This window comes from Sorghum bicolor, chromosome 1 (genome assembly GCF_000003195.3).
Source record: "Sorghum bicolor cultivar BTx623 chromosome 1, Sorghum_bicolor_NCBIv3, whole genome shotgun sequence".
Taxonomy (NCBI): domain Eukaryota; kingdom Viridiplantae; phylum Streptophyta; class Magnoliopsida; order Poales; family Poaceae; genus Sorghum; species Sorghum bicolor.
In genome coordinates, this window is record NC_012870.2 from 74,459,606 (window position 1) to 74,481,177 (window position 21,572).

At 45.3% G+C, this 21,572-nt stretch overlaps 3 protein-coding genes across 4 annotated transcripts; 1 reads left to right on the forward strand and 2 right to left on the reverse strand.

Moving 5' to 3' along the window:
• LOC8081895 (FRIGIDA-like protein 1) lies at positions 5,064-9,394 on the forward strand. 2 transcript variants are annotated; one of them, XM_002465663.2, is made up of 3 exons: positions 5,064-5,808; positions 8,157-8,329; positions 8,425-9,394. In XM_002465663.2, exons 1-3 carry the CDS (start codon positions 5,145-5,147, stop codon positions 9,127-9,129), a joined length of 1,542 nt encoding a protein of 513 aa, XP_002465708.1. In that variant the 5' UTR covers positions 5,064-5,144; the 3' UTR covers positions 9,130-9,394. The 2 variants fall into 2 exon arrangements, with proteins under 2 accessions (XP_002465708.1, XP_021306973.1); XM_021451298.1 differs by having other exon boundaries at positions 8,283-8,329.
• LOC8081896 lies at positions 11,406-14,091 on the reverse strand. Its single transcript, XM_002468302.2, has 5 exons — positions 13,091-14,091; positions 12,776-12,932; positions 12,479-12,642; positions 12,100-12,370; positions 11,406-11,955 (listed from the first exon to the last, which is right to left on the reverse strand). The coding sequence occupies exons 1-5, from the start codon at positions 14,089-14,091 to the stop codon at positions 11,815-11,817; spliced, it is 1,734 nt and encodes a 577-aa protein (XP_002468347.1). The 3' UTR covers positions 11,406-11,814.
• LOC110431905 lies at positions 15,004-17,238 on the reverse strand. The gene is made up of 5 exons (XM_021451696.1): positions 16,750-17,238; positions 16,310-16,475; positions 16,003-16,181; positions 15,596-15,884; positions 15,004-15,496 (listed from the first exon to the last, which is right to left on the reverse strand). Exons 1-5 carry the CDS (start codon positions 17,202-17,204, stop codon positions 15,380-15,382), a joined length of 1,206 nt encoding a protein of 401 aa, XP_021307371.1. The 5' UTR covers positions 17,205-17,238; the 3' UTR covers positions 15,004-15,379.

Genomic DNA, 21,572 nt, shown 5'->3' on the forward strand with positions numbered 1-21,572 from the left:
TACTCCTACTCCTATATGGCTGGGACCGGGATCGGGACCGGTTGGTACAGTATGCATCGTGCATGCTGTCGTGTTTCACGGCCCCGGCGCTGTCAACTTTAACGCACTGTCGATGAAATGCCGCCGTCCCCTACTGTATGTACATTTGTTGGGCCAGCGGAGCCTACACTGGGCAATGTGTAAAGTGTGATGCTTCGCACGGTCATTGTCGCAGAATTGTTTTCCTGGTTGTTGGGGGGTAGCTGGGGCACACGGTGCATGCAAAATTGCAAATAACATGATCTCGTCTGAAAAAAAAAGAGAGCGAGAGAGAGAGGTTCCAGACGACTCAAATAAACACGTGTCAAATTGAAACGTGTAATATCTCATCCACCATACCCATCCTAAGATAAACCAAATTTCTAGGATAAGACTTCTGCCCCCTAAAAAATCCATTTCTAGTCTAGACCAAGGCGATCCTTACTGTCCTCAAAATTAATGATGCGAAGCATTTAGCTCCTTGCGCTGCTCCCTAGCTCTGATCAGTATCAAAATAAATCAACTTAGGCCTTGTTTAGTTGTGAAAATTTTTTGGATTTTACTACCGTAGCACTTTTGTTTTTATATGACAAACATTGTTCAATCATGGAGTAACTAGGCTTAAAAGATTTGTCTCGTGATTTACAGGTAAACTATGCAATTAGTTTTTGTTTTCATCTATATTTAATGCTCCATGCATGTACTTAAGATTTGATGTGACAGAGAATCTTGAAAAATTTTTAGTTTTTGGTGGAAACTAAACAAGACCTTAATTCTAGAGTTTTCCCTAGTAAAAATATTTTTAATTCTAACAAACGTGTATAGGATATAGTACTTAACATCCATGAAACTGACTAAATACATTATGAAATTACCATATTGCACTAATGATATATTATATATTTTGTTATCATGAATATTGGTGTTTTCTTCTAAGAATTGCATGATTTTAAATAGCAGGCCATAGCGGCTTAGCTGATACAGAGAGGCCCACTAAGCTATTGTCATTTTTGTCGCTATGTCAGCTATGACGCGATAATGCGCTTTAGCAGCGTTAAATTGCCGAGTTGTAGCTTTGAACTAGTGCTTTTTAATTTTAGCTATAATAATGACAATCTATAAGAGCAACTTCAAGATACTATCTATATCCTACTTAATTATTGGAAATATGGATATTGATGGAAAAATTCCATCCAACTTCTTTAAGTGGCTATCCAAATATAATCATCTTCTATTCTGGATTTCTCGCTAGTCAAAGATAGATAGCTAAAATGGTTACGTAAATGTCTATAAGATATAGAATAGTTCTTGGAGAGTGAAAAGATATATAAAGCGATTTTTATATGATGGCTCTCCAATTGATGATTTGTAGAGTGAGGTTTAGAAAGACTTTTGGAGGTGCTCTTATATTTTATTTCAAAGTTGGTCTTTTGGAAACTTGAACAATTGAGTTCTATGAATCATGTTGTAATACCATATTTAATTAAGTTTCCTACACTCCTAGAACCTTGGAAACATATTTATGCTTGATTAATTTCATGATTGTCACTCATACTTTTCATGGTTTTCTTGTAACGCACTATCTGTCATAGCTTCATTATAGCTTTATAGCTCCTGGGAAAAGATAATGTTGTTTGCTATAACCCGCAGTTTTTAACAATAAATTCGGCTAAATTTTAATGATACCTCAGACAATTCTATAAGTTGATTTATTTGAGCTAGGTAATATTTATGTTGGGTAGGATTGGGTGGCCAGCTACTAGTTGCAAGCATCGGTTTGGGGGGGGGGGGGGGGCAACAATTAACAGCACCTTTGGGCACTAAACGGTGTGAATTTGGAAAGAGTGTATGATATATGGAGGCCAATGCCATTTTTTAGTCAATATATGCTAGTGTCTGAAATTAAACTTCCTATAAACTAACTTATTTTTGGACGGAGGGGAATGATTTTGTGAGAAGGTGAACGTCACATGAGTGATCTTTATATATTGAAATGGTGTTACAAACCTATAGGGTCTGTCTTAAGATTTTGATGACTTGGGACTCCGGAGAAAACTAAGAACATATAGACCCTCAATATAAACACCAAGAGCAACCCATCAATATATATTAATAATCATCCATATTGATGTCAACGTTATTGTCGTATACAGTGTCCTAGTCTACTAGTTTGTTCCTTTACATCAACAGTTGTTTAGTCACTTGGATTACTATTAGAAAAGTTTGTCAGATTATGTAACACATCTATTGTGACTAACTGACTACATACCTTTGTTATATATTCAAGCATAATGTTTATGTAGGTGTGTAACAAAAACTATGCAACTAATTAAAAGCCCCAACGACTTAAACAATTTGGAACACAGTGAGTACTTGTTTTCTCTTTTTGCTTTTCACTACCTGTTGCATACTTTCTAGAAGATATGTGCTGAAAACACAAGGGAAAAGGAGAAGTTATAACTGGAAATTAGCTCAAAACTGTAAATGAAGCTACCTGATCAACTCCATAAAATCTTAACGACCATCATCTGGAAAATTTAATGATATCTACCTAGACAGTGTGCGATCAATTGGTAGTCACAACTGCAATCAGCAATATAGCTAAATCCGAGGTGAATATAAGGATCTATTTGTCACAGCTCACAACAACTTCATAAACTGTTGTAAGTTTTTTTTATCAAACATTCTTTTCTAAAACAACTTTATAGGTGAAGTTATTTCTTTTTCTCTCACAAAGACATGAGTAATGATGAAGCTGAAAAAAGTAGTTTATCCTAGCTCTCTCTTTCATTTCTTTCTTTTATTTATGCATGAAGTTGTTGGTAAAGTTGTTTTGCTAAGCTACTTTTTAAAAATAGCTCAGTTTTACTTACAAAGTTGCTCATAAAAAAAATTCACTAGTGAAGGTCAGCTGTACCAAATAGAACCTAAATGTGTACAGATATAAGTATACACTAGCATTCATATAATCTGATTTCTCACAGTTGGATGTATTCTAGTCCAGACCTCAAATGGTAGCAACGTAAATTATAAGTCATTTCAAGAATCCTGTAGAGCCAAACTATTCTAAATTGACCAAATTTATATGATAAAACAATAATTATTACGATACCAATTAAATCTTATTAGATTCTTTTTTAATTATATTTTGATAGTATACTCACTTTAGGTTACAAATCGTAGTATTTTTCTATAATTTTGGTCAAATAAAAATATTTTGACTCTTCAAAATCCTTAGAATAACTTATAATTTGGAATGGATGGAGTACCGCCTATATATATATAGCGCCACTGCTGCCACGAGAAAAAATTAACAGCAGTGACAAATTATATTGCTACAGGACTTTTCTTATAAAAAATAAATAAAGGCTACGGGACAAGTGGGGCTTACAGGGCGCCAGCGGATTGGCATGCTGCACGTCTGTCGGCCACGAACACCTGGTGAAGTCCCTGTGAAGGAACATACTACACGGCCGTGCGTGGCGCTTGTTGGCGAGACGCGAGGCTGGTGAGGAATCGACGTCGACGAATCTTTGGCGTCCAGTCCAGTTCAGGAGGTGAAATCGCCGGTTCGCCGCAGACAGGGGCGGCAAGCGTACGTGTGGCCGGCTGGCCGCTCGCAGTCTCGCACTCTAGCGTCGCGCGGGCGCACATGCTTTGCCCCCGGCGCTCCTTCACACTTTGGACCTTGTTTATTTTCTAAAATTTTACAAAAATTTTCAAGATTTTTTATCACATTGAATATTACGCATATGCATAAAATATTAAATATAGATAAAAATAATAATTAATTATTACTTGTAATTTGTGAGACGAATTTTTTGAGTTTAATTAGTCTATGATTGGACAATATTTGTCGAATACAAACAAAAATATTATGATGTTTATTTTACATTTTTTTTATAACTAAACAAAACCTTGGACCAAGAGAAGGTACAGGAGGCTGAAGCCAAACAGTCTATTGCTGGGTCCAATAATAATAGTGGGTCAATTTGCTTGTAGGCACAGAACGGGCCTCTTCCATTTATCAGTCCGGCTCTACGCACATGTCTAGAGTAATGCTAGGTAGAGACACGTGGCATTATCGCGAAGCTTATACCGAGATGAAGTAGAATTGTGAAGAATATGTAGCTATCAAATACACAGATCTTAAGTTAGAATCATTTTATTCCTAAGTTAAATGGTTCAACCAAAATATTTAAGGATGTATTGAGGATGTGTAATAACTCTATAAATAAGATAGAGGTTATCACCAACCAGCTATCTCTTCGGTTTTCATTTCTAGTATCACTCTCTAGTTTAGCCCCAACCATTGGATCATGTGACGTACGTAACGTGACACTGGTCTCCTGCATTGAAAAATTGGTTGTGGGAAACTAGAGCAAATTGAAGTGTGTTAGTGTTTTTCAATGGTTTTGGTATATGAGCTTAGTTCCTATGTAATATCATGTTGTAATTATATTCTAAAATATTCTAAGAATGTTCATACTCTAGATATTTTAATACTATGAACTGTGCACCCTGAAATGCTCTACTGAGCATCTCCAAAGGCTTTGGCAAATTGACTTGACATTTGTTGTTGTTTACAAACTCCTATAACAAAATGCAAAGAATAAAAATAGGTCATCTCCAAAGAAATTGGTATTTGGACTTGGCAAAAGATCAAAATAGGAGGTCTCCAGGCGTGCGCGCTTTCCTCGCGCGTGACTTTGCTCACGCGATCGAGTTTGCAAAGCCATCCACAGCTTGACATTTTTGCCAAGTTTGCTCCCTCATTTGCCAAGTTGCCCAAATTGCAAACTCCAAATATAAAACCGTTGGATACATCTTTTGAAGTTTTTTAGCAAATTACTCAAATGTAAACCTCAATGCAAAACCCTTGGAGATGCTTTTATGTTGTTACTAATAATGAAATGCTTGGATTGGATAGAAAGTGGCCTGCCTAAATGGGCCTCCACAATTGTTGGTTGAAAGAAATTGGCCCGAGATTGAACGAGCTGGAACGTTACTCATCAATTTCGGGCCTTTCCTGCCTGCCTCCTCCACTTTTTTTAGGAGGAAGGGGAAAAGGAACTGAACCGGTGGATCACGCACCACGGACAGGTAGGGTTTCGGCCACCGCAGCCATGGCCGACGCCACGCCGTCCATCCCGAGCGCCATCGCCTCCCTCCAGGCCTACTCCACGGCCCTCTCCGCCTTCACCGCCGCATGGCGTGCCGTCGAGACCCACGCCTCCAGCCTCGACTCCACCCTCGCCGCCCGCCTAGCCGGCTACACCGAGCTCGAGCTGATCTGCTCGGCGATGGACGGCGCCGGCCTCCTCGCGTACCTCACCGAGCACAGGGACGAGCTCAAGGAGCCAGCGCGCGCCCTCGACGCCGCCCTCCAGGTGGCGCCCGACCCGGGGCTTCTGGTCCTCTCTGCGGCCGCGACTTTCTGCCGCACGCCGCCGGAGAAGGCCAAGAACGACGGTAGCGTCAAGGCGTCCTGCCGCCTGCTCATGGCCTTGCTCGACCGGCTGCGCGCGATTGGGTTCAAGCCGTCGCCTGAGGCACGCGACGAGGCCAGAGCTGTCGCGGCGGACTGGAAGCGAGGCAAGCGGATCGGGACGGAGGTGATGTTTAAGCAGGAGACGTTCGCCTTCTTGCATCTCGTGGGAGTGTTTGGGCTCGTGGAGGATGTGGGCGGTGCCGGCGAGGTGCTTGATCTAGTCGTGTCGATCTCTGGTCGTGAGCGCGCTGTTGAGGCCTTCCTCGTCCTTGGCCTGGACCTCGACCAGCATATGCCAAGTAAGCCACATTTCACTCAGTTTACAACAATCCTAGAATTGAGAAACTTGTTAAGCATATGGACGCTGCATTTTCGTTTGGCTGACTGTTGGCTGATTTATTGCGAAAGAAAAACATTTGCTGAATGGCTGGCAGATTCGGCTGATAAGCCAATTTCTGTTTTTTACAGGAAATATAATATTCTAGAATTGAGTCAAATCAAAACGTGGCACTGTAAAAGATTGCATCTAAATCAAACAAATTGACATCATTGGGTTCAGAAGTTCAATTAAGTAGCGGTGTAATAATGTCTAGCATAGCATTGTTCAAAGGATAGATGTATGCTTTCATGCAAATCATATAGAATTGTTGTATGGATAAGTGAGTACTGACAGAAGGTCACCAAATCTCCTAACCATTGGGTGGACCTTTATACATATTGACCAATAGGCTGAACAGGCTAATCATGCCCGAACAGGTTAATCGTGGAGTACATTCAAAATTGAACTAGGTGGAACAAGGAGGGGAAAGGAAGGGTTGAGCAGGGATGAGTGGCAGGACCTCATGGTACTAGCTGGCCATAGCAACAGCAGGAAAAGGAAGTTCTATCTGTGTGATGGTTCATGTAAGATTCTAATTCCTTGGTCCAATAGGATGACTAGTCACAAGAAGAAGATTGTCTAAACCACGCTTCCCAGATCCCTTTACCAACTCTTACAGCAGACCAGCACGCTATTGCATGAAACTCTCTCTGCCTCCTGCTGCCACCCAAGGCCTTTCCTTATATCTCCCTCCCTCATCGTGTACTGCTTACCTCTCCCTCCCTGAAGACACTGGTGAACCGGACCTTTAGGTTCTTGTACAAGGACGGTGTGTGGAAATTTGCAAAAATGGGCTCAATTGCTACCTTGTGTGCAGTATCCTGTATAAATGATCTTTAATAGACTGGAATCATGGCTCTTGGTAGTCAATGTAGACAATAATTGGACAAATGAATTTAGTACATGCAAAACTTCTCCCTTTCTTGTACAAAGAGGATGGCGGCAAATGTCTTGTTTAGCCAGACGGGTGTTTCTCAGGATGCATATGACATATGAGTGATAGGTTAAGGGATGAATTCTGTGTGTTGACCTTGTGAGGGTTCTATTGCTTAAAAATGGTCAATTCATTTGTCAGGATGGGTAGTGTCCTTTAGTTAACACTCAATTATCCATTGAATAATTCTGTATGATTCCTAATTTAGCACTCATTCATGCTGCAATCAATTCAATATCAGACTTCATTTCACTTGTTTATTATTCTGAGTTATTATTCCTATATGCATATTTGCCTCATTCAGGTGCAGATGTACTTTCCTGTTCTATCACACTCAACTCGACTTGGCCTTGAGATATCTTTTTTTGAGCGAAAACCGTGGGGCAAAGCCCCCCGGCAATGGCCTTGAGATATTTGTTAAATGAAATCAGATATTGGCATACAAATAAAGGGAAAATAAAAAATTGTTACAATCACGGTATCAGGATCTATTTGCTTGGATTCCTTTCTTTCATGGTTTGGGAGCTAAGTTGCCAGACATGCCGTTAGGCCTGCTTCCTAGCTCTGACGTTGTTATCTTATAAATATGTTCTACAATTGTGTGACTTCTGTTTTTTTTTTTCTTTCGGGCTGAGCCCTGTGTGCTCAGTGTGGATGACAAGGGATGGGTTTCGTTGTCTAAATTTTGAAGTACTTGAAACTCTTGTAATTTTTGTTGCTTATCAGTAATGAAATTTGGTTCGACTGTAGTGGAAAAAATTTGTGTAAATTCTGTAGTTCTATTATCAAATAACGTATTGTGGAAGGAAGAGAATAGTTGTACAGAACCCCTCAGGAAAAAAATAAGGTGAGGGGCACAAAATGTGCACTTTATTTGCCTAATCAGTTAATCATAGCTTCCTCAACGTGTTCTGTAACCTGTCTTGCCCAGTTCTTTTTTGAATCCTTCTGGGGCATGGCTGTCTTAACATCGTGTGCTTCTTTTAGCTCTCTCTGTTGTTTCTTACATCAATTTTCCTCTTTCAGAAATTGAATATTTTTATTTGTAGTTTAGGCTGGTTTTGGGTGTTTTTTAGGAGGCAGTGAATATCTTCTACTGCCCTGCTTTACATCAAAATGTGCAGGAGTGTTTTTATAGAATGCCACATTAGCTTCATTATAATGTTGTGTTTGTTACATTTCTCATGTCACGCATTTATTCCCAATATCTAGTCTATTCTTCAGCCGACCAGGGTCACCTCTGCATCTGCTGTTTCATAAATTCATGGCAATTTTTAATGTTCTTATAATTGATAAACAACTGACATTTATATGAAATAATTTCTTTGCACCAGTCCTCATTCAGAAAATGGTAAACAAAAGCAAACAGCTAGAGGCAGTCAAATTCATTCAAGCTCTTAATATAGTGCACAAATACCCTTTGTTGCCTATTATGAGGTCGTACATTGATCATGCTGCAGTTGCTGGTAAGATGATCCGCATCAGGGGAGATGATCTTGCTACTCAGGTGCATCTCTGCTGCAGTATTGTTTACTATAAACATTATACAATCAAAGGTTATAGGCAGTTTTTGATTCCTAAATTCTCTTAACACTTTGGCAGAATGCAGCTGATGCAAAAGAGCGCACACTTCTTGGAACATTGCAGAAGTTCATTAAGGAACAGAAGCTAGAAGAACTGCCTATTTTTGAAGAAGCTAACAAGCGAATGGCACATTTGGATCAGCAAAGTGCTGAGAGAAAAAGAACTGCTGCAGCAGCGGCTGCGGCTGCCCAAAAGGTTAGTAAGAACATTGAGGAGCAGCAGAAAAAGATACAGGAGCTGATGCAGCCTGCTAAGAGACCAAGGCCCGAGAATGTGGTGCAAGGTTCATTAGGCCAGAATGTTAACCCAGCTAGAACCTCTACTCAACAATTTAAGCCACAGCATAGCATTCATAAAGCTGGAGTGTCAAATCAGTATCAAGCTGCTTTAACTCAGAATGTACTGCCAGCAATCAATCAGATTTCGCAGCTAGTTGCTGGGAGCCATCGTCCAGTTGGCATCCAAAATCAGGCCATTGCTGTTCCGCCTCAATATGGTAGTGGTAGCTTGGCAAGTTATTATGGAGTGACGTCCACCACGCCATACAGGTCCAGCACTCTAGCTCCTGGACCTGGTGCTTTGAATGGTCCAAGTGCGCAGGCATCATCAAGATCAAAGCTCTATTCTGGAGATCCCCTCGCGGCTGTCTCCCGATCATCAGATAAGAAGGGATCATCTTACAAATATTCTTTGTCTAGTATGTCAACTTATGATCATAAATGAAGATTTGTTTTGTCTGCCTCTGGACGAACCTGACAAACCTTGAAAGTTTGGGTTTCAGACCGAGCTCTGGTCCCCTTTGTAAATGCCAAGTCATTGTAGCTAACAAAGGTCCTTTTACAATATAAAGGATGTGGGTTTTTATCTAGAAGAGATTCTCCTATGGAGTCCGATAAATATTGTAGGAATTCTAACATATCTTCCGTCCATATGGGCACATTCTCTTTTATTCAATCTGAATCTGATTCATATGCCTTTTCTTGTGGTATACGGGAATGGTTGTTTCAGTCTCTGCAGTTTACGTTTTGAGGTTCTTCCCCTGCACTTGTATGCAGAAGGTCATATAATTTTTTTCCTGGTTATTCCCAAGAAAGTCAAGAGTGTTGGTCCTTCGATTTGCGGAGACACCCTGCAAGCATCTGATTGCGTTTGATTTTGTTAACAGAATATGTATATATATATAGCCCTTTGTTACTCTGCTGCTACGTTCTACATCTCAAATTCTGTGTACCTCTTTCCATTGCCATGGCATTTTAAGCTTAAGGGCGAGTTCAATCATTATTATTTCTGTAGTTCTTTCTTTGTTAACAAAGTATAATGTTGGTACTGCAGCACCTATGAATTTCTCTTTATAAAAAAATAAATTGTTTGTTTCAATTTTAGTTGTGCTGTTTATGTGTCAACTCAGGAGGATTATATCGAATTTCTCACCGTAGGATTCATTTAGAGATTTGTGCCACCTCCTACGAGCTCTCCTTGTCAACTGAACTGACAGCCAAATTCAGTACACTCGGTTTGGTTCAGGGGGTTGGGGAGATACCAGGATGGCAAGGCAACGGGGGCGCGGCGGTGGTTTTCTTTAGCGTGTTAGAGCAAGTATTAATACAGCCAACTGCTGGGCTGTAAGATTTTTTTTAGTTTTTTTTAGCCCGTTCATATAATGGTTAGCTCATCACTATTAATACATAGCCCACTTGTCTGTCTCACAGATTTTTTTTGATTTTTGTGTCTAAGCCGACTGTAAACTTATAGCCCGCTTTTACTCTCTTTCCTCTTCTTTTTCCTCCACCTCAGCATTTAGCTGGTTTACAGCCTGCTATAATACTTGCTCTTAGCGAGGGAACGGTCATTGGTAGATTTCGAGGATAAAATCTGTCATAAGATAGGTAGGATTTGCGTTTGGTTTTTCAAAGTATAACTGAATACTAATCCCGAATGCACAAACAACTTACAACCAAATCTGAACTGCCTAGAAAAATACTGTTAAAGACTAGATGCTAGGCGTCAGAGGCAGCTCAATTTCCACGTGTACTGCCCTCAGCTCCGCATGACCTTAACCGTCTGCTTAGTGTGCCCCTGATGACCTTTATCATATGTCGTGTGTGCCTCCATCGCTGTTAGGATTTTTTTTCAAATGAAATTAAAAAATCTAAAAACTAAAAATATGTTTCAGCCCCTGCCGACTTGTTAAACTTTGCTTAGATATAAAATATTTGTAAATGTTTTTAAAATGTTTCCCAAATATTCGATGGCAAAAAAATAGATGTTAAAATCACAAGGTGGGAAAACTGCACTTTTTTTTACATGAATGAACTACTGACTCCTCTAAATAGAATAGGGGTAAATTTGCATGTTTTAAAGTTAAGGTAAAAAATCACAAAATTAAATAAATAAGAACAAAATCATAATTAAGCTTTGAGACAACGGTAGGAGGACGAGCCCCTAAAAAAGTATTAGGCGGAAACTAGTGTGATGCTCAAACAGTTCATAACAATATAAGGTCCTCTTTTGATGATGTGATCTCATGATTTAAAGTTTAGCCACTAGACTTTAGACTATTTTAACTCTTGATGAAGCTCCAAATATGAGCTCTAAAGTGTTGTCTATAGCTTAGCCATTCTCATAATACTTTAGACCAATGGTGAAGCTAGAGCAAATTAGAGGAAGGTGCACCTAGTTTGTGGGTGCATAGACATCTTCCGTGAGAGTTATATGGTAAAATTTTAGACCCAATCATTGCTTCTATAATTTTTAGAGGGCGCATTTGCACCCCCTAATGACAATGTAGCTTCTCCCATGCTTTAGACTATATAAGTAACGAGCTAAAATAATCTGAAGTTTTAGTTCTTAATTTAGTTAACTAACTTTAGACCTCAGGCCCAAACTTTGTAGCTCACCACCTTTTCATTTAAAGCTTTGGTGCAGAAATGACACATACACAATAGTATCAATTTACTTCGACACCAACATAGCTTAACAGTGATGAAAAGTACGACAGAGACGCTAAACATTTTACCTTACAAATCAATCCGAACAAAAGTTGTTACCACATACTACTAGCTTTTGTATGGGAAACACAGAACCATAAAAAGTGCAACAGAGACGCTAAAACATTGGGTCTTACAAATCAATCCGAACAAAAGTAGTTACCACCACATTACCACATACTTCTAGTTTAAATTGGACGGGGAAAACAGAACCCATGGTAGCTAAGCTAGCATGATAGTACGTACACACAACCCTACAGACAGTGCAGACGAGCATGTACACACACAGCAATGACAGACAAAGGCCGTCCGCTTTGCGGCACGGCCTGGGAGGCTGGGACACCCTTCCCCTTGGCCAATTCATGTTGGACTACATGACAATGACATGCTTCTAAGACAACTACAGAACATCATCTCTCGGCTAGTAAAGCCTGGTTGCCTCTGGCCTGTGAATCAGCTTCCTGACGACCGCCATCACCCCTCGCGCGTGCATCTCGCGGTGGACCGCCGTCGGAAGCTTCTCGATCCGCCGCGCCAGCTCCCTCGCCTGCGCCGCCATGTGCTGCATTTGCACGCATGTAGACCACCAAATTAACAGCAATCCAGTCGTTGTCAGATAATAATCATCCAACTCCAAGTTTATGTATCAATCAAAAGTTCAGAACCAAAGCAATTAATGGGACAGCAACGACGACGATCGACTTACGTCCTTGGCCACGAGGAGCAGCTTGCTGACGACGTAGTTGGAGAAGCCGCCCCGCACGAGCCCGGCGAGGTCGTCGTCGCCCAGGGCGAGGAACGCGGTGAGCACGAGCTGCAGCGGCGCCAGCGAGCGCATATGGAGGAAGCACGACTCCACCACGTAGCTCCCGAACTGGTCCGACGACAGGCTCACCACGTCCGCCGCGACGCGCTCGGCGATGGCCACCTGGAGACGCTCGCCGCCGCACTCGATGACTCGCTGCAAGAAATAGTTGCTGCATGCGCGCCCCAGCGCATACACATGTTGTTTTTTTGTTATTAGTTGCATTCGATCGTGGGAAAGAACGAAGGTTCATTAATAGATTGATCACCGGACGTAATACCCGTATTGGCCGGTGGCGAGCACGGCGGTGTAGTCCAGGATGATCCTCTCGAGAGGCTCAACCTCCTTGTCTCTCGCATACACGAAGCATTGCGACAGGCATCTCGACCCAGAGGACGAGGAGAGCAGCTCGGCATAGTGCACGATGGCGAACCGGATCAGAATCTGACAGAAATCAAGTTAATCGGATAAAAAACAAACAAACTCGGTCAATTTTAACGCAAATAACAAGTACTCCGTACAGATTATGGCATAATATGCGCACTCCATATTCCATAACTATTGGTGTGAGCCGTACCTTGCTATATTCGTAAGGCATCGTGATGAAGCAGTGCTCAAGCAGCTCCGGGCATTTATAGAACTGGGGTTCACGGAGGAGCCAATCCACGATCGGCCTGATGAGCAGCTGGGGATGAGACACCACTGCCCTGATCAGCTCCTTCAGAGCTGCCAACCTGAGGCACCAATTAAGATTAGTTTGTGTTTGGATTCAGAATTTATTAGTTTCTATTTAGATCTACTACTACTACTATGCAGGCGAATCGAACAAACAAACTGGTGAATTGATCTTTAATTTCTCTTTCGAATATGATGATGATTGTATGCAACGTACCCGCGATTGTGTTGAACGACGCCCGAAAGAAAGCCATTGGTGTGGTACACGGCGATGACAATGTCCAGGAGCTCGTCGTCCCGCCACATGCAGGCGCGAACCAGCGCGAGGAGGACGGCCTGCCTCTGGGCGCTGCTCTCCATGAAGCAGCGCACGTCGCGCTTGAACGTGGCGAGAACGCTCCGGCGCACTTGCTCGTCGCCGTCGTCGAGCAGGCGGGCCACGTGGGCCGAGGCCACCGGGGACTCCAGAAGTCCAGTCTCCATCGGGCGGCGGAGCAGGCGCGAGCGGACCTGCGCCAGCGTCGGGGACGGGTACCAGTGAGGCGCCGCCGCGGGGACCCACGACCCGTAGCCCGCCGGGTTAGCGAACAGCGTGCTCTGGAAGGCGGAGGCGTACGGGTTGAAGACGGAGTCGTGATCGTCCCAGTATGCGGCGAGATTGGGGTCCGCCATGGGGATAGAAGGCTCGAAGAGGTCGGCGCTGGCGCTCAGCGTCGACGAAGATCGCGGGCGCGGCGCAGATGGGTTGGGCCGCGGGGCGATGGGGTTAGGGTTGGGGTTCAACTGCCTAGCATTGGTGCCTGGTAGCTTCGGCGTGGTGGGCGCGGCGGGGGCGGCGTTGTGGCGCGGGCTGTGCTTGCCGAAGTGCGAGCCGTAGATGCTGCTGGAGGCATAAGGAGGGACGTACCCGACGAAAGTGGAGCTCTCGCCCATGCCATAGTTCTGCACGGCGCCGGCGAACGTGAAGCTCTCGCCCATGCCATAGCTCTGCGGCCGCGTCTGTGGATGATGGTACTGCTCTGCCGGCGCCGCCGGAGGTACCAGTTTCCTCAACAAGTCGGCCCCCGTGATCGGCTGGAGCGGGGGTTGGGCCTGGGGCTGCGGCTGCGGCGAGGAGGGGTCGCCGACGAGCCGCATCTTGCGGAACCTGGCGTTGAGGTCGGCGGCGGCGGCGGCGGCGGCGGGATCGGTCGAGGCGGGGTGCTTGGTGGTGTCCATCGCGAATATTGTTAGAAGTTGGATTATTTGTCGTATCTGCCGTTGAAGATTTTGCGGGCGCCTAGAGTATGGTATATATACAGGGACTGGGATCTCGCGATCCTGTGCTGGGCAACGCACGAGTCGGACTCGAAAGCGGGCCGTGGCCGTGGGGCTGGCGGACCCTGCTAAACGCCTGCTGGGCTCTCTACAACGCGGACGCGGCGCCCGGGTCGGACTCGATCACCGACTCAAAGAAGAATATGCGGCCGATCCAGGCAACAGGCATCCCAGCTTGTCAAGAGTCAAGACTAGGCCTTGTTTAGTTCCAAAAAATTTGGCAAAACAGGCACTGTAGTACTTTAGTTTGTATTTGACAAATATTGTCCAATCATAGACTAACTAGGCTCAAAAGATTCGTCTCGTCAATTCCGACCAAATTATGCAATTAGTTTTTATTTTCGTCTATATTTAATACTTCATGCATACGTCTAAAGATTCGATGTGACGGAGAATCTGAAAAATTTTGCAAAATTTTTTGGGAACTAAACAAGGCCTATCTTTATTCTGTAAGGAAATACCTAATTCTTAGATACTACTCAATCTATCCTAAATTATAAGACGTTTGATTTTTTACACCAAATTTGACCCTTCGTCTTATTCAAAAATTTGTATAAAATTTTACCTTTTTTTTATCATGGCTTGGTTTATAATAAAAGTTCTACAAGAATGACTTAAAATTGGCTCGGCTTGCACAATTTTCTGAATAAGACGAGTGATCAAATTTAAGATCAAAAAATCAAACGTCTTATAATTTAGAATGGAGAGGTTATTAAAGTTTCTTTTCGAGCCGAGGTCATTTCCCATTTTCAATAAAAATAAAGGATTGTTTATACTTAGCTAAAAAGCTAGAAAGTATTATTTGCTGATTTATTTTAAGAGAAAAATACTATTGAATTATTGATAGATTTGACTGGTAATCTCAAGCAAAAAGAGACCTAGAAAACGCTAAACTAGTCAGTATAACCGCCAAAGCACCACAGAACATTACACGGGGTTATCATAGACCCTCCACCCCCCACCTTTCATGAAATCTCTAGTTTCTCTGGTAATCTCAAGCATAGACTGTACGAAATCTCTAGTTTCCTTTCATGAAATCAATCAAGCTGACAGCAACGGCGTAGCATTGTACAGAGAAACCAGAGACATTTGACAGTGTACGTCAGCAAGCAATGCCAATCAAACACACAATTCTCAGTGCAGCTTTAGCAGAACGGCCTGGCACAAAGCATCGTGGGCGCGCTCTGACTCAGCGGCGCAAAATAGCTATGGCTTGCGCTCGTGGATCACCTCGAGTCCACCAGCCCTGGCCAACTCCCAAGATCTGCTCTGCCAGCCGCATCGCCTCCGCCGCCGCCGCATTTTGCTGCAGTACACGTTCCGCGCAGGTCAAACACCAGTCGTCTCAGGTAACGATCGAGCGCCCGGAGCGGGCAATGGCGTGACAGGATAGACGAATACTTACGGTCATGCTGGTCTGGAGCAGCCGGTGGAGGACGTGGCGGGCGTTGTTGTTCTGCACCAACTGCGCGAGCTGCACGCCGTGCAGGCGCGAGAACGCTTGGAGCCCGCACTGCAGCAGAATCGCCGAAAACAAAGGCGGCCTATTGCTGGGGATGAAGCACGCCAGAACCACGTTGTTCCCGTATTGGTGCATGGACAACTCCATGAGATTGGCCATGACGCGCTGCCTGATGCGTTCCTTGAGATGATTGTTGCGGCCTGTCTCGAAGATGGTCCGCAAGAGTAGGAAGCTGCGGGCGGCACGCAGGAAGGAGGTTTCCCGTTAGTTCCACACAGATTGTAGTAAAAAACTGACGACAAAAGAACCACGCGGTGTATGAATGTAGTAATGGCATGCTCAGCTCTCACCCGTATATGTTCCTGGCGATCGCGACGGAGTGGTACACGAAGGTGACGTGGAGATCAGTACCTTGGTCAGTGTAGTATCCCGTATTGTCGAGGCACACCATCATGCTCATACGCGCATGCAAGGACCTGGACATGACCATTTCCCAGAAGCGGGGGATGGCGAGCTCGTCGATGAAAATCTACGCAAGTCCATCAGAAAAACGCGAGCAATTTATGTTCCAAGAAAAAAAAAACGAGCAATAGCAATACGTATGTCCTCCACTATCCATTGCGGCCAATTAACCGATGGGCTGTGGGTAGTGCATACCGAGCAATGGACGTAATCAAGCGTGGTGAAGAAATGCTGAAGCATTTCCGGTCCGGTTCTCTGTTCCATTATCCATCCATCGATTAGGCACCTGAATAGCCGCTGCAATGCTCCGGAGGCCCTGTGCCGCAGCGTGGCCCTGACGAGCTCCACCAGAGCTGTCTCCCTGCAACCGTGCAAAACAACAGCAAGGCAAAACACAGGAGGGCAACACCCAGATCATCCACAGTTTTTTAAGTTCACATGTACAGCAGAATCAAATGAATCGCAGGAAATGCTCTGACATTTCAACGGAAGTAGCAGTTAAGTTTGAATCGATTGACAGCCAAACGAAACACATGTGATCAAAAACCGTGAGAAATTCGATTCAAACTTCAAACCCCCAACCAGCTTTCGCAAATCGAAGGAGCCATGGAAGAGGAATTGATCCCAGAACGTACCCGTCCCTAGTTTCGGCGAGTTCCATCAGGGGGACCCGGACCCCGTTGTCTTGGTCCCATATCACCCCATTGATGATGCCTTCGACGAAGTCGGGCGTGCGAGCACGCTGGACGGCGCGCAGCAGTTCGTTCGCCCGGGAATTCAGAAGCGCCGGACGGGATCGGTTTGGAACGCCAGCCACTGGGGCGCGACTCGCACCCTGGTTAGCGTAAGCGGGCGCCACGACCATACCGGCGGAGGTGTACGGGTTGTTGTTGGCGGTGCCGGCCTGAGCGTAGAGCGGTGCCCCGGGCTGATTGACGAAGGCGTGCGGGTTGCTGTTGTGCCCGGGCGCGTTGAAGACGGTGGAGGAGCTGGGCTGCTGAGCGTAGACCGCCGCCTCGGGCGCGGGGAAGACGGCGGCGGAGTCAGGATGAGGCTGGTACTGGTTCTGGCTGCCGGTGGCGTTCGGCATCGATGGCCCGGGCGCCACCTCCGAGTAGTGGTAGCCGGCGGGGACGGGCATGGGGGCGGCCAAGGGAGCGAAATCGTTGCCGCCGGTAGGGATGTCGACGTTGAAGGACCTCGGGTAGGAACCCTTCGGCTGAAAGTCGGGATACGAGGTCAACAGTCGCAGCGGCAGCCACCGCGTCGACGACGACGAAGGGTCGTAGTCGTCGGGGTCGCCGCCCTGCTGCCATGGATTCATGGCGGTGTGGACGGGTGGAGGCGCCGCCGAGGTTGGTAGCGCTCGCTTGGATTTCGTTGCGGCGTCTGAAACACGAGGACCGTTGCGGGGAATGCGGGCGTGGTGGCTGCGGTGGTGGCGCTAGCTTATATAGAGGCAGCGGCGCTCGGTACGCTTGGACCACACGACGACGGCAAGGCAAAGTGGGTGCCCGCTGCCCTGCCCGGCTCAAGAGGGGTGGGGACGCTCGGCTGGATTTGCCAACTGCCTGTACGGAACGTAAAGATGTGCAACGGGCCGGCACGGCCCGACACGGCACGGGCCCGCATGGCCCGCGTGCCGCCGTGCCGTGCCGACACAGGACACCGTGCCTAGCTAACGGCCCAGGCACGGTACGTGGGCCGTTTTACGTGCCGTGCCAGCCCGTTTGGCACGCGGCCCAGCAGGCCTTCGGGTCAGCCCGCAGCCCACACCACTAATTTGACAAAGCAGCTTGAATGTCAAATTTTAAAATACCAGATTTGATCACAGTCACAAATAGAGCAAATAAACAAGATGTATCCAAAATAATCTCCATGAGCTGTCTGCAATGCCGCATCATTAAAAACCTTTCTAGGTAAAACTCACACCTCGTGAGATAAAACCCTAGAAAGGAAAAGAGTACGGCCAGCTCATGGAAATATTCAATCATCAAGTATCAAAGTTATTACAAGCCAACATTCAAATGTTTTTAATGTCTCTCATCTCACTGCCTAAATCATCTTAAGTCTTTGAAGCCTCTGTTACTTCGGCATCTTCATCAAGGAACTGGTTCTTCATGTAGTCTTCTAACTCTTTGTCCACCACAGTGTGCTGTCCATGCTTCTCGCCAAGCTCCCAGTCCTTGGTGCAGATCAGCATCTCCACAGTGTCGGCGCCCAATCGCCGTCGTCGCTCCTCAATCACCCTGCCAGAGAGACTAAAAGTAGACTCCGAAGAAGTAGTTGATACAGGAACAGTCATAATGTCTTTAGCCAATAGACAGAGAACTGGAAAGGTCAGTTTATGCTCATGCCACCAGTTGAGAACATCAAAATCATCATCATAGGCAACAACATTGTCACTGTCAAGGTAAGCAGTGAGCTCAGATATGCCAGCAGATGAAATAGATGAAAATGATGAACCATTTGGAATAGATGTTCCAGAAGAAACTGATCCTCCAAAAATCCTGCCCCATGCCTGTTTCCTCTTCCCTGTCAGGCCAGATGGATGTGTAGTCCTAGCTGGCCTAGCTGCACCAAATCTAGATTCATACTTGTCATACAGTGCATGCAACTCAAATTTAACCTCCGCAAGATAAGCAATGTAACTGATATTATTACACTGAGAAAGCAAGTCAAGCACATTTTGCAAACCTCTGATCTTAGCCCTTGGATCCAGAACAAATGCAAAAGAATATAACAAGGGTATTTTTTTTCCAGTACTTAAGAAATTTAGTTTTCATTGGCACAACAACATCACCAAGCTGGTTGTCATTTTCATAATTTCCCAGGTGGGTAGCAATCTCAAGAATGTGATGCAGTACTAGTGGACTAGTGGGGTAGTACACACCAGAAAGTGCAACAGTTGAATCATAGAATAATTCAAGAAACTCCAATACCTTTTCAGCAATGTACCAGTGTTGTTCATTCAAGAGTGCATATCCAGATTGAGAGTTGATGAAAGCAGAAAAGACAAATCTATATGGCATCAGATGTTTAAGCATAAGATAGGTGGAGTTCCATCTAACATCCATGTCCAAACAAAATTTACGAGGCCTGATATCCTTAGCAAGACAGTAGTTCTTGAATTGAGCAACACGATGATTAGATGAATTTAGAAAATTAATTGCAGTTCTAAAAACTTCTATGTAAATTTTAAGTCTTTTCAAGCCAGATTTGACAATCAAATTAATTATGTGGCAAGCACAGCGCTGATGCACAACATGATATATTTTTTTAGCAGGATCCCTAGGATCAACATCATAGCCCAAGTAACCATCAAGCATAGGTGTCAAACCACTCATAGCAGTTGTATTAGCAGAAGCATTATCAAGGCTAACAGCAAACACTTTGTCAATTAGGCCCCAATCTCTAAGCACAGAAGAGATAACTTCAGCAATGTTAATACCACTATGAATCACTTCAATCAATTTAAAGCCAATGACAGATTTTTTAAGTTCCCAATCATTAGTTATATAGTGTGCAACAACAGTTATGTAATCTTCCTTAGAATTTCTAGACCAGATATCAGATGTCAGACAAACAGAGCTCACATTAGGAAATACTTCATTTTTAAGGTGCATCATTTTCTCATTAAAAATCTTAGACAGGTCTCTAGAAGTGGTATATCTTGACACTCTCTTATATCTAGGATTGTGAGCACGCTGGATATACTCATCCCAAGCATTATTATCAGCAACAGAAATAGGCAGATCTAGTCTAGCTATCAAACGACAAAGCTCAATCCTAGCAACTTCAGGTGAATACTCCCAATTTCTATAAGAACCATCAGGGTTTAAAGCAAGCCTAGTTTGAATCATACTAGCATGATCAGATTTCTTTTGGCATGATGTATGATGGCGTTTTAAGTGACCAGTGCCATTAGCAGAAGTAGCAGACAAACGAGACTTACAGAGTTTGCAAACAGCAAAACAACGATCCTCACCATCAACAGTATCATGAACTTCATCGTAGTGTTCCCAGACAGGAGATCTACGCTTACTGTTGCTGGCCGATGATGCAAGAGAAGCAGCGTCGCTAAGAGAAGGGGCATTAGAAGCAGGAGCACTAGGCGCTGCCACTGCAGGAGCGCCGGGCGCTGCACCTGCAGGAGCGCCGGGCGCTGCCACTGCAGGAGCACCACGGCCTCGGCCAGCAGCACCAGCACCAGCCGCATTGCCACGGCCACGGCCACGGCCACGGCCGCGGCCACGTCCAGCACCAGTCGCAGCAGAAGCACGACCCGCACTAGAGGTAGCCGATGGCACTGCACCGAATAAAAGGTCAGCGACATCGGACATGTCGTCCTCGTTTTCTCCGGGCATCCCACAATCCCTGAGCTCATCGGCCAAGGTTGGCAAGTACGAGTAGCCGTCCTCACCATCGTTGTTCGCCATGGCCACCACTCGGCACCGTTCCTCAACGCCTCCGGCGGCACCAGCTTCAGGCCGACGACCTGCGAACAAAGAAAAGAAGTAGGGTTAGCTGGATGGATCTAGGGTTTAGTCGAAGAAGGGTAAGAAGAAGGCGAGCGGTCGTGCTTACCTGCTCGGAGACGGAGCCCGGCACCGAAGAAATGGAGAAGAAGAGCGGCGGATAGACGGGGAAGAGTTGAGACAGAGCCCGGCGACGAAGAAATGGAGCAGACGAGCGGCAGAGACAGAGAAGAGTGCAAGACGAACGAGGATCTTGTAGATCCGGCGGTGGAGAACTCGCCGGAGTGCAGGAAGACGACCGGTGGCCGGTGGGGAGCGGCGGCGTAGGCGGAGATTAGGGTTTGGAGCAGGGGGCGGAGAAGCGGCGCGGGTGAGGAGGGGGAGCGGCGCCGAATGAAATTAGGGTTAGGGCGTCCCCTCCCCCGGCTCGGCGCTCGGCTTATATACGGCACGGGCCACTAACGGGCCGGCCGTTGTTTTACGGGCCGTGCCGTGCCGAGGCATCGGCCCAGGCACGGCCTGCTACGTGCCGCGGGCCGGCACGCGCCCGTTTCCAACCGTGCCGGACCGTGCTCGGACCAGGCCGAATTGCCGTGCCACGGGCCGTGCCTCGGGCCCACGGGCTGCATGCACATCTTTAACGGAACGGCCTGCGGGGCATGCAGCGGGTGGGACCAGGGTCAGACGATCAGAGACCGAATGCGTGACTGCGCCTCTGTGCACAATTGTTTCTATTTGATTGATGTTCAGAATTTTGCAACTAATAAAAAACAAATTACATAGCTCATGTGGAAACTAAAAGACAAATCTATTAAGCATAATTAATCTGTTATTAGCATGTGTGGGTTACTGTAGCACTTAAGGCTAATCATGGACTAACTAGGCTTAAAAGATTCGTCTCGCAATTTTCAACCAAACTGTGTAATTAGTTTATTATTTTATCTATATTTAATGTTTTATGTATGTGTCTAAAGATTCGA

Bases quoted from the DNA above. Each gene is read 5' to 3' on its own strand.
- LOC8081895 (XM_002465663.2), top strand. From the start codon at position 5,145: ATGGCCGACGCCACGCCGTCCATCCCGAGCGCCATCGCCTCCCTCCAG. The intron at 5,809-8,156 runs GTAAGCCACATT...TCTTTGCACCAG, and splicing joins CCTCGACCAGCATATGCCAA to TCCTCATTCAGAAAATGGTA. The intron at 8,330-8,424 runs GTGCATCTCTGC...ACACTTTGGCAG, and splicing joins GAGATGATCTTGCTACTCAG to AATGCAGCTGATGCAAAAGA.
- LOC8081896 (XM_002468302.2), bottom strand. From the start codon at position 14,091: ATGGACACCACCAAGCACCCCGCCTCGACCGATCCCGCCGCCGCCGCC. The intron at 12,933-13,090 runs GTACGTTGCATA...TTGGTGCCTCAG, and splicing joins GTCGTTCAACACAATCGCGG to GTTGGCAGCTCTGAAGGAGC. The intron at 12,371-12,478 runs GTATTACGTCCG...GCGCGCATGCAG, and splicing joins CTCGCCACCGGCCAATACGG to CAACTATTTCTTGCAGCGAG.
- LOC110431905 (XM_021451696.1), bottom strand. From the start codon at position 17,204: ATGCCGAACGCCACCGGCAGCCAGAACCAGTACCAGCCTCATCCTGAC. The intron at 15,885-16,002 runs GTGAGAGCTGAG...TGCCGCCCGCAG, and splicing joins ATCGCCAGGAACATATACGG to CTTCCTACTCTTGCGGACCA. The intron at 15,497-15,595 runs GTAAGTATTCGT...CGTGTACTGCAG, and splicing joins TGCTCCAGACCAGCATGACC to CAAAATGCGGCGGCGGCGGA.